The following is a 12,473-nucleotide window of genomic DNA, read 5'->3' as shown; positions in this document are numbered from 1 at the left end:
TGTCCATTTATGACCTATATCCCCCCACATTGCTGCACCAGGCCATTTACCCCCTATATCACCCCCTACACCTGCCCATTTATTACCTATATCCCTCCACATTGCTGCACCAGGACATTTACCCCCTATATCATCCCCTACACCTGTCCATTTATTACCTATATCCCCCCACATTGCTGCCCCAGGCCTTTTACCCCCTACACCTGTCCATTTATGACCTATATCCCCCCTCATTGCTGCACCAGGCCATTTACCCCTATATCATCCCCTACACATGTCCATTTATTACCTATATCCCCCCACATTGCTGCACCAGGACATTTACCCCCTATATCATCCCCTACACCTGTCCATTTATTTCCTATATCCCCCCACATGGCTGCACCATGACATTTACACACTATATCCCCCCTGCATCAGGCTATTTATCACTTATACCCCCCTGTCCCGCATCCCCACCGAGCCATTAACCCCCTATTTACACCCCCGCGTACCCACTGGCCATTTGGCACAGTTGCCGGTGTGCAGCAATGTTCGGAATAAGTGAATGGGGAGATGCCTGTGCGACAGGTCCCATTCTCTACAGATATAGGAAACCACTTCTCTCATGCTTGACATGTTCTATGGTTGTGCCATAAATTTACAACATAGAAATTACCCTTCAAAACTTTTCCAGACTTATTTTTTTTGTCTTTAATTTTGCATCTCCATCTTCCAGAGCCTTAATGGGTCTGTCCAGTACTTTTCTATTGATGGCCATTACTTCAGATAGGTCATTAATACAAAAGTACCGGCAATCCTCTAACATTTTTTAGTTTTACAATATCATATATGTATGAGTGAGGGCTTTTTATCTCACAAATTACCTGGAAATTCCTCTCGCTGTAGTGATTTTGTGTCTTTGAACATGTAGTGTATGACGTATACCACTTTGGTGTGTTTTCTTTCAAATGATGCTTCAATACTTCTGAATTGCAGTGTTTTATGACTGTCAGGGTCTGGTGAGTGAACCAAGATGGCAGACGTGGGGTGGGGGTCGTCATTATAACAACCGATTTGTATCGCGCAGTCGCATAAGTGAAATGTTCATAGTGTCATAGGGCGAGTTCTTCCTCAGTTTAACCACTTAAATTCCAAGAATCTGTCTTATCTCTGATCCTGCCCATTGCATCAAAGTGTCAACGCTTGCGCCCACGCCATTGTTACTTGGCATCGGGGGGCCTATTTTACACTGTAGATATCACATTAAAATCTCAAGACTGGAACTGTATATCCTATGAAAGTAAACAGATATTGTTTCCATTGAGTGGAGAAAAAACGAGCTCTTGAAAATAAGAATTTCTAGTGGTATAAAACTGCACAACGTGTGTAAATGGCACAGAGACAATGCTGTAGAATTATTAGGAGGCTTTCACCTGGCGTCTGTTCATTGGTCCCGTCGTGGTTTACATTTGAATCCCCCTTCAAAACAGGATCCAGACGTATGCGCCGACCGGTCCATAGACTGTAATGGTGTCGGTAGAGCGAACTTGCGCTCTGATGTGCATCATTTTTGGGAATGTACGCCTACTGGAGGTGGACACTCAGATGTAGTAGACTGCGTCTGGGTGTCAGCCTCCTGCAGGCATACATTCCCGAAAATTATGCACAACAGAGCACACGTTTACTTTGCCAGAACCATTACAGTCTATGGCCCCGTCGGCGGATACGGCTGGATCCCATTGTGCTGTGGGTTCGAACGTAAGCCTCGTCGGGGCCACTGAACAGGAGCCATAGCGCAATGTGAAAGCACCCATAGAGATGAGCTAATAGACTTGGATTAAACTGGTCCATCGGCCTCATCAGTATTCCACATCTACTGGACGGAGCCCTCGGAACCACCAACCTGTCGGCATCTCCATGAGGTCGGCTAATAAACACACGAGCAGGGGATGCCGGCAGGTGGTCCTGTGGCCAGAGAATACTGTAGTGTCTGCCGGACCTGAGGCTGTGAATCAATTTACTTAAGGTACCGTCACATTAAGCGACGCTGCAGCGATAGCGACAGCGATGTCAATCGCTGCAGCGTCGCTGTTTGATCGCTGGGGAGCTGTCACACAGACCGCTCTCCAGCGACCAACGATGCCGAGGTCCCCGGGTAACCAGGGTAAGCATCGGGTTGCTAAGCGCAGGGCCGCGCTTAGTTACCCGATGTTTACCCTGGTTACCAGTGTAAAAGTTAAAAAAACAAACAGCACATGCTCACCAGCGCGTCCCCCAGCCTCTGCTTCCTGACACTGACTGAGCTCCGGCCCTAACAGCAGAGCGGTGACGTCACCGCTGTGCTTTCACTTTCAGTTTAGGGCCGGCGCTCAGTCAGTGTCAGGAAGCAGAGGCCCAGCCCAGCCCAGTCCCCCAACGCGCTGGTGAGTATGTGCTGTTTGTTTTTTTAACTTTTACGCTGGTAACCAGGGTAAACATCGGGTTACTAAGCGCGGCCGTGCGCTTAGTAACCCGATGTTTACCCTGGTTACCAGTGTAAAATATCGCTGGTATCCTTGCTTTTGCTGTCAAACACGGCGATACACGGCGACCTAGCGACCAAATATAGTGCAGACCTTCTAGCAGCGACCAGCAATTTCACAGCGGGATCCAGATCGCTGCTGCGTGTCAAATACAGCGATATCGCTATCCAGGTCGCTGCAACGTCACGGATCGCTGGCGATATCGCCTAGTGTGACGGTACCTTTAGTATGTGAAGGGGAAATATAGCTTCATGATAAATTGCTACACTGATGTTCATTCTTTTATGGGGAGACAGATTAAAATGTAAGAAGTTTTTAATTACTGCTGACTCTTCCATAGCTTCTTGTTCTTCTCTGCAGTGTAATCAACAATTACTTTCTCTTCCAGTCTTACAGACGGTCAGCACGATGGATATTCGGCCAAATCACACAGTTTACATCAACAACTTAAATGATAAAATCAAGAAGCCAGGTAAGAGTCTTCTCTTTTTTCTCACAGAGAGAACACCTCAACGTTTACAGTGTATTGCAGTGTAGAATGAAAGGAGCATCCTATAGCTATAAGGGAAAAATGTCTGATGGATCTCTATAGGTGGCGGTCCTGGGCTGTCCCTGCCTCACACACAGAGGGGCTTGAATGGAGCACCAAGATGTCTGTGGAGCTGACTGAGAACAGCTGCTTTCTAAAGGTACCTTCACATTAAGCGACGCTGCAGCGATAGCGACAACGATGCCGATCGCTGCAGTGTCGCTGTTTGATCGCTGGAGAGCTGTCACACAGACCGCTCTCCAGCGACCAACGATGCCGAGGTCTCCGGGTAACCAGGGTAAACATCGGGTTACTAAGCGCAGGGCCGCGCTTAGTAACCTGATGTTTACCCTGGTTACCAGCGTAAAATGTAAAAAAAACAAACACTACATACTTACATTCGCGTCCCCCGGCGTCCGCTTCCGGCACTGACTGAGCGCCGGCCCTAACAGCAGAGCGGTGACGTCACCGCTGTGCTGTACTTTCACTTTCACTTTACGGTGCTCAGTCAGTGTGGGAAGCGGACGCCGGGGGACGCGAAGGTGAGTATGTACTGTTTGTTTTTTTTACATTTTACACTGGTAACCAGGGTAAACATCGGGTTACTAAGCGCGGCCCTGCGCTTAGTAACCCGATGTTTACCCTGGTTACCAGTGTAAAACATCGCTGGTATCGTTGCTTTTGCTGTCAAACACGACGATACACGCCGGTCTGACGACCAAATAAAGTTCTGAACTTTGTTCAACGACCAGCGATATCACAGCAGGATCCTGATCGCTGCTGCGTGTCAAACTAAACGATATCGCTAGCCAGGACGCTGCAACGTCACGGATCGCTAGCGATATCGTTTAGTGTGAAGGTACCTTAAGAGTCCGTGTACATGGACTGACCGGCAGAAAAAACGATCGCCAATCTGTAAGCATTTAGTGATCATCAGTCGTTTAAATACCTATTTACATAGGCAGTAGTGATGAGTGAGCGTGCTAGGATAAGGTGTTATCTGAGCATGCTCGAGTGCTAATAGAGTATCTTCAGTGTGCTCTAATTCTATATTTGAGTCGCCGTGGCTGCATGTCTTGCGGCTGTTCGCATGCTTGGATAACACCTTATCGGAGCGCGTTCGCTCATCACTAATAGGCAGACTAAAGTAAGCGATCTGTACTAGATTGCTCAGCACACATTGGCTGCCTTGATTTTCGGCAGAGCGAGCCTTGTTTACAGAGGATGATGCTCTGCCGAAAATGCTAATCGTTTACATTGCGCAAAAGATAATTTCAGCTGAAGTGTTTTGGTCATTCATTTTGTGATAAGCAGCCTGTTTACACTGCAAAATAATACTTAACACTGCTCAACTAGTTTTGTTGTCTGTGTGTGCCCCTTGTACTCTGGTGTGTGTACCCCATATACTCTGGTATGTGTGTATGTCTGCATGCCCATGTGCTCTGGTGGCTGGTGTGTCTGTGTGCCCCATGTGCTCTGGTGGCTGGTGTGTCTGTGTGCCTCATGTACTCTGGTAGCTGGTGTGTGTCTGTGTGTCCCATGTACTCTGGTGTGTCTGTGTGCATGCCCATGTCTGCCCCATGTGCTCTGGTGGCTGTTCTGTGTGTGTGTGTGTGCCCCATGTACTCTGGTAGCTGGTGTGTCTGTGCGTGCCCATGTGTGCCCTCTGAGAAATATGCAAATTGTCTCTTCAGAGAGGAAGAGGACTAGAACTCTAGTGCCACCTATTGGAGGTAGCAATCCTAACAGTCAATGCCTTATCGCATGACTTAGGCTACTTTCACACTAGCGTCGTACGACGCACGTCGCAATGCGTCGTGCTAACGCATGCTGTGAAAAAAAAGCACAACGGGGGCAGCGGATGCAGTTTTACAACGCCTCCGCTGCCCTATTGTAGTGTCCGGGGAGGAGGGGGCGGAGTTACGGACGCGCATGCGCGGTCGGAAGGGGCGGACACGACGCACAAAAAAAAGTTACATGTAACTTTTTATGTGCTGACTGTCCGCCAAAACACGACGCATACGTCGAACGACGGATGCGACGTGTGGCAATGCGTCGCTAATGCAAGCCTATGGAGAAAAAACGCATCCTGCGGGCAACTTTGCAGGATGCGTTTTTTTCTCCAAAACGACTCATTGCGACGTGCGTCGTACGACGCTAGTGTGAAAGTAGCCTAAGGATAATAGCCAAACCAGAATCTCAATTTGCAGACACTGTTTTTCGGGGTACTGCCCCTTGTCAGTGCAAAGAGGAGATCTGGTTTGGCTGATTGAGAGGCGTCTGATCGGGATCCAAGAAGTATGGTTTCTCCTTGCGGAGAGTGTGATGAAACTCTGAACAATCACTGATGAAACAAGGACTGATCTTCTCATACATGAAAAAAACGTACATCGGAATGAGCTCTTCCTCGCCCTTCCCAGGTTCGGCCGCTGATTCCGGTGCCATTTATTGTCTGCACAGCTGACGCCATGTCTACTGGATCCAATACCTGAGCTGAGCAGCTTCACGTGGGTTGATGCCATGAGTCACCCAAGGCCAATGAGCTCACCGACTGGCTGCAGCGCTGCAGACATGACATGAGCACTTCAGACAATGACAGACACCAGGAACTCTCATGGAAACTCAGCGCTGGTCTTGGGAGGGAAAAAAACTTTTTTTTCTATAACTGCAGCTAGTGAGAAGGGTTTTCTGAAATTGGAAAACCCCTTTAACGGCTAATACATGTGACTATGGGTCTTAGCAGTAAATTAAAAACCTGTAACTTACTGCTTCTTATAAACTGATAAAATGAGTGTTGAGCTGTGTTCATATGCAGTGGGATTTTTTAATGCAAATGAAAAGCTGCATTTTACAGTACGAGCCGAAGCTATCAGAATTTGAGAATGGCAGCGGTTTTTTTTTAGTCTGCAGCATTTCAGATCTTTCAGCGCTTTCCACTGTCACCCACAGAAAGTTATGAGAAACTGCAAAATACGCAATAACTGTTTTTTTGCAGCATTTTTGGGAAATAAAACAAACTTTATTAAACAAGTTATGTAGACAAAGCACACGTGTAATCCACACCCAATAAAATGCGGCAAACAAATGCAGCAAAACTGGTGTTTTGAAGACAGTAGTTTTACTGCCCAAAGAGCACGTTTTGGCTTCAGAAACAAAACGCTGCGTGTGAACATAGCCTTAACCCCTTCCCGACATTTGACGTACTATCCCGTCGAGGTGGGGTGGGCCCCCATGACCGCCGACGGGATAGTACGTCATACGCGATCGGCCGCGCTCACGGGGGGAGCGCGGCCGATCGCGGCCGGGTGTCGGCTGCATATCGCAGCTGACATCCGGCACTATGTGCCAGGAGCGGTCACGGACCGCCCCCGGCACATTAACCCCCGGCACACCGCGATCAAACATGATCGCGGTGTACCGGCGGTACAGGGAAGCATCGCGCAGGGAGGGGGCTCCCTGCGGGCTTCCCTGAGACGATCGGTACAAGGTGATGTACTCACCTCGTACCGAACGTCTTCTCCCTGCAGGCCCCGGATCCAAAATGGCCGAGGGGCTGTATCCGGGTCCTGCAGGGAGCACTTCCGGGTCGGAGCAGGCTGCAGATGAAAGCTGCAGCCTGCTCCGATGAAAGTATGATCGCGGATCTGATAGAGTGCTGTGCACACTATCAGATCTGCGATCTGTGATGTCCCCCCCTGGGACAAAGTAAAAAAGTAAAAAAAAAAATTTCCACATGTGTAAAAAAAAATAAAAAAAATTCCTAAATAAATAATAATAAAAAAAAAAATATTATTCCCATAAATACATTTCTTTATCTAAAAAAAACAAACAAAAACAATAAAAGTACACATATTTAGTATCGCCGCGTCCGTAACGACCCAACCTATAAAACTGGCCCACTAGTTAACCCCTTCAGTAAACACCGTAAGAAAAAAAAAAAAAAACGAGGCAAAAAACAACGCTTTATTACCATACCGCCGAACAAAAAGTGGAATAACACGCGATCAAAAAAGACGGATATAAATAACCATGTTACCGCTGAAAGCGTCATCTTGTCCCGCAAAAAACGAGCCGCCATACAGCATGATCAGCAGAAAAATAAAAAAGTTATAGTCCTCAGAATAAAGCGATGCCAAAATAATTATTTTTTCTATAAAATAGTTTTTATCGTATAAAAGCGTCAAAACATAAAAAAATGATATAAATGAGGTATCGCTGTAATCGTACTGACCCGACGAATAAAACTGCTTTATCAATTTTACCAAGCGCAGAACGGTATAAACGCCTCACCCAAAAGAAATTCATGAATAGCTGGTTTTTGGTTATTCTGCCTCACAAAAATCGGAATAAAAAGTGATAAAAAATGGTCACGTGTCCGAAAATGTTACCAATAAAAACGTCAACTCATCCCGCAAAAAACAAGACCTCACATGACTCTGTGGACCAAAATGTGGAAAAATTATAGGTCTCAAAATGTGGAGACGCAAAAACTTTTTTGCTATAAAAAGCGTCTTTTAGTCTGGTTTCACACTTGCGTTTTTATCTGCATGCGTTTTTTAAAAAAACCACATGTGTGAAAAAATGCATGTAAACGCGGTAAAACGCATGCGTTTTTATAGAAAAACACAAGAAAACAAGAAAAAAACAAAAAACCCTAACCCTACCCCTAACCTGAAATACGTGGCACTGAAATACGTGGCACTGAAATATACGTTTATATACGTATATACGTATATAAGTGCCACGATATTTCAGTGGCCACGTATATAAGTGCCACGTATATAAGTGCCACGTATATAAGTGCCACGTATATAAGTGCCACGTATATAAGTGCCACGTATATAAGTGCCACGTATATAAGTGCCACGTATATAAGTGCCACGTATATAAGTGCCACGTATTTAAGTGCCACGTATTTAAGTGCCACGTATTTAAGTGCCACGTATTTAAGTGCCACGTATTTAAGTGCCACGTATTTAAGTGCCACGTATTTAAGTGCCACGTATTTAAGTGCCACGTATTTAAGTGCCACGTATATAAGTGCCACGTATATAAGTGCCACGTATATAAGTGCCACGTATATAAGTGCCACGTATATAAGTGCCACGTATATAAGTGCCACGTATATAAGTGCCACGTATATAAGTGCCACGTATATAAGTGCCACGTATATAAGTGCCACGTATATAAGTGCCACGTATATAAGTGCCACGTATATAAGTGCCACGTATATAAGTGCCACGTATATAAGTGCCACGTATTTAAGTGCCACGTATATAAGTGCCACGTATATAAGTGCCACGTATTTAAGTGCCACGTATTTAAGTGCCTGAAATACGTGGCACTGAAATACGTGGCACTGAAATACGTGGCACTGAAATACGTGGCACTGAAATACGTGGCACTGAAATACGTGGCACTGAAATACGTGGCACTGAAATACGTGGCACTGAAATACGTGGCACTGAAATATCGTGGCACTGAAATATTTACGTGCCACGTATTTTTCAGTGCCTGAAATACGTGGCACTGAAATACGTGGCACTAAAATACGTGGCACTAAAATACGTGGCACTGAAATATCGTGGCACTGAAATACGTGGCACTTAAATACGTGGCTCTTAAATACGTGGCACTTATATACGTGGCACTTATATACGTGGCACTTATGACTGTCAGAAAATGTTCAGTAAACAGTTAGGGGTGAGGTTAGGGGTAGGGTTTCAGGTAGAATTGGGGAGTTTCCACTGTTCAGGCACATCAGGGGCTCTCCAAACGCGACATGGCGTCCAATCTCAATTCCAGCCAATTCTGCGTTGAAAAAGTAAAACAGTGCTCCTTCCCTTCCGAGCTCTCCCGTGTGTCCAAAAAGGGGTTTACCCCAACATATGGGGTATCAGCGTACTAGGGACAAATTGAACAACAACTTCTGGGGTCCAAGTTCTCTTGTTATCCTTGGAAAAATAAAAATTTGGGGGGCTAAAAATCATTTTTGTGGGAAAAAAAATATGTTTTATTTTCACGGCTCTGCGTTGTAAACTGTAGTGAAACACTTGGGGGTTCAAAGTTCTCACAACACATCTAGATAAGTTCCTTGGGAGGTCTAGTTTCCAATATGGGGTCACTTGTGGGGGGTTTGTACTATTTGGGTACATCAGGGGCTCTGCAAATGCAACGTGACGCCTGCAGACCAATCCATTTAAGTCTGCATTCCAAATGGTGCTCCTTCCCTTCCGAGCTCTGTCATGCGCCCAAACAGTGGTTCCCCCCCACATAGGGGGTATCAGCGTACTCAGGACAAATTGGACAACAACTTTTAGGGTCCAATTTATCCTGATACCCTTGTGAAAATACAAAACTGGGGGCTAAAAAATCATTTTTGTGAAAAAAAAAATAATTTTTATTTTCACGGCTCTGCGTTATAAACTGTAGTGAAACACTTGGGGGTTCAAAGCTCTCAAAACACATCTAGATAAGTTCCTTAGGGGGTCTACTTTCCAAAATGGTGTCACTTGTGGGGGGGTTTAATGTTTAGGCACATCAGGGGCTCTCCAAACGCAACATGGCATCCCATCTTAATTCCAGTCAATTTTGCATTGAAAAGTAAAATAGCGCTTCTTCCCTTCTGAGCTCTGCTATGCGCCCAAACAATGGTTTACACCCACATATGGGGTATCGTCGTACTCAGGACAAATTGCAAAACAACTTTTGTGGTCTAATTTCTTCTCTTACCCTTGGGGAAATAAAAAAATGGGGGTGAAAAGATCATTTTTGTGAAAAAATATGATTTTTTATTTTTACGGCTCTGCATTATAAACTTCTGTGAAGCACTTGTTGGGTCAAAGTGCTCAACACACATCTAGATAAGTTCCTTAAGGGGTCTACTTTCCAAAATGGTGTCACTCGTGGGGGGTTTCAATGTTTAGGCACATTAGGGGCTCTCCAAACGCAACATGGCGTCCCATCTCAATTCCAGTCAATTTTGCATTGAAAAGTCAAATGGCGCTCCTTCCCTTCCGAGCTCTGCCCTGCGCCCAAACAATGGTTTACACCCACATATGGGGTATCAGCGTACTCAGGACAAATTGCACAACAATTTTTGGGGTCCAATTTCTTCTCTCACCCTTGGGAAAATAAAAAATTGGGGGTGAAAAGATCATTTTTGTGAAAAAATATGATTTTTTATTTTTACGGCTCTGCATTATAAACTTCTGTAAAGCACTTGTTGGGTCAAAGTGCTCACCACACATCTAGATAAGTTCCTTAGGGGGTCTACTTTCCAAAATGGTGTCACTTGTTAGGGGTTTCAATGTTTAGGCACATCAGGGGCTCTCCAAATGCAACATGGCGTCCCATCTCAATTCCAGTCAATTTTGCATTGAAAAGTCAAATGGCGCTCCTTTGCTTCCAAGCTCTGCCATGCGCCCAAACTGTGGTTTACCCCCACATATGGGGTATCAGCGTACTCAGGACAAATTGCACAACAACTTTTGGGGTCTATTTTCTCCTGTTACCCTTGGTAAAATAAAACAAATTGGAGCTGAAATAAATTTTGTGTGAAAAAAAGTTAAATGTTCATTTTTATTTAAACATTCCAAAAATTCCTGTGAAACACCTGAAGGGTTAATAAACTTCTTGAAAGTGGTTTTGAGTACCTTGAGGGGTGCAGTTTTTAGAATGGTGTCACACTTGGGTATTTTCTATCATATAGACCCGTCAAAATGACTTCAAATGAGATGTGGTCCCTAAAAAAAAATGGTGTTGTAAAAATGAGAAATTGCTGGTCAACTTTTAACCCTTATAACTCCGTCACAAAAAAAAATTTTGGTTCCAAAATTGTGCTGATGTAAAGTAGACATGTGGGAAATGTTATTTATTAAGTATTTTGTGTGACATATGTCTGTGATTTAAGGGCATAAAAATTCAAAGTTGGAAAATTGCGAAATTTTCCAAATTTTCGCCAAATATTCGTTTTTTTCACAAATAAACGCAAGTTATATCGAAGAAATTTTACCACTAACATGAAGTACAATATGTCACGAGAAAACAATGTCAGAATCGCCAAGATCCGTTGAAGCGTTCCAGAGTTATAACCTCATAAAGGGACAGTGGTCAGAATTGTAAAAATTGGCCCGGTCATTAACGTGCAAACCACCCTTGGTGGTGAAGGGGTTAAGGAGAATTATGATCAGCCAGTTGGTTCGGCCCTCCACAATAGTCCCAGTTTCTTATGTGCCCCTTTGAAAAATTAATTGCCCACACCTGATCTAACTGGTTTGGCAACAGACTGTTCCTTTCTGTGCTATAGACATAAAACACCACTGTTCACACACAACAGCTCCTGTCTGATGCCAAAACTTTGGTGTCACATTAATCGGAATTTGTCGCTTGACAAGTCCCCAGCCATAATTTGCTTGTTGCGGTTATCCGCAGACTCGGACAAGGTCAGGGGACAGCAGAAGAGTCTAGTGTCACTCTTTCTCCACTTGTCATCTCAGCGGCTCTCTGCCATTGCTAATCAGGCCAGTCATTTTCATCTAGTTTCATTTCTGTACTTACTTCATGTGTACATCACATATGCATCAATCAGAAAAAAACACATGACCATTAAATTGGTTGTCTGAAGATGATTCTTCAAGAGACCCTGACCAAGCAGGAAACTGGGAGGCATTGGAACGATGTGCTCCTAAAGATTGATTGTTCGGACCAGCGTCCCGTTTCTTGTCCGGACTGGGCTGTTTTCCAGGCTATTAGCAGAGCCAGCTTCGCCTCTGCAGCATGGGAGAAGCACAGGGGCACTGAGGCTGGTGAGATCCTGCCATTCCACCAGATCAGAGCGACACGAGCAGGCTGTAAAGCATAGAAGGAGGTCAGTGAGAGGGGGAAGGTTGGAGCTGGTCACACTGGTGGTGGTATAGGTGGATCCGTTCCTGTAATTGGAAACCAGTGGGTTCCGTACCTGCTCTTGATTGAGAAAAAAAATGAGGGTAGTTTCTGGCACAACCAACTGGATAAAAACTAAGTTTATTGATTCACGTTAAAAGTCCATAAAAGTTAAAAACCTCAACCCCTTACACGTTTTTGGTGTACTATGACCCCCTTAATCATAGGATCCTTTTACCTTGATTCAATATACCGTATATACTCGAGTATAAGCCGACCCGAGTATAAGCCGACCCCCCTAATTTTGCCACAAAAAACTGGGAAAACTTATTGACTCGAGTATAAGCCTAGGGTGGAAAATGCAACAGCTACCGGTGAATTTCAAAAATAAAAATAGATGCTCCATACTGTTCATTATTGCCCCATAGCTGTGCCATATAGTGCTCTGCACCATTATTGCCCCATAGCTGTGCCATACAGTGCTCGGCACCATTACTGCCCCATAGCTGTGCCATATAGTGCTCTGCACCATTATTGCCCCATAGCTGTGCCATATA

General features: G+C 44.9%; 1 protein-coding gene across 3 annotated transcripts in view; it reads left to right on the top strand.

Annotated features, from left to right (window-relative positions):
- SNRPB2 (small nuclear ribonucleoprotein polypeptide B2) overlaps positions 1 to 12,473 on the top strand; it is a 30,437-nt gene that overhangs the window by 2,028 nt on the left and 15,936 nt on the right. For all 3 annotated transcript variants that reach the window (XM_077282557.1, XM_077282558.1, XM_077282559.1), the window contains exon 2: positions 2,893 to 2,976. In XM_077282557.1, the coding sequence (XP_077138672.1) occupies positions 2,913 to 2,976 (64 nt within the window). In that variant the 5' untranslated portion in view covers positions 2,893 to 2,912. The remainder of the gene's footprint in view (positions 1 to 2,892; positions 2,977 to 12,473) is intronic.

Source organism: Ranitomeya variabilis, chromosome 2, assembly GCF_051348905.1.
Source record: "Ranitomeya variabilis isolate aRanVar5 chromosome 2, aRanVar5.hap1, whole genome shotgun sequence".
Classification (NCBI taxonomy): Eukaryota; Metazoa; Chordata; class Amphibia; order Anura; family Dendrobatidae; genus Ranitomeya; species Ranitomeya variabilis.
Note: the sequence above shows the minus strand (reverse complement) of the source record. Positions and strands in the feature narration are given on the sequence as shown.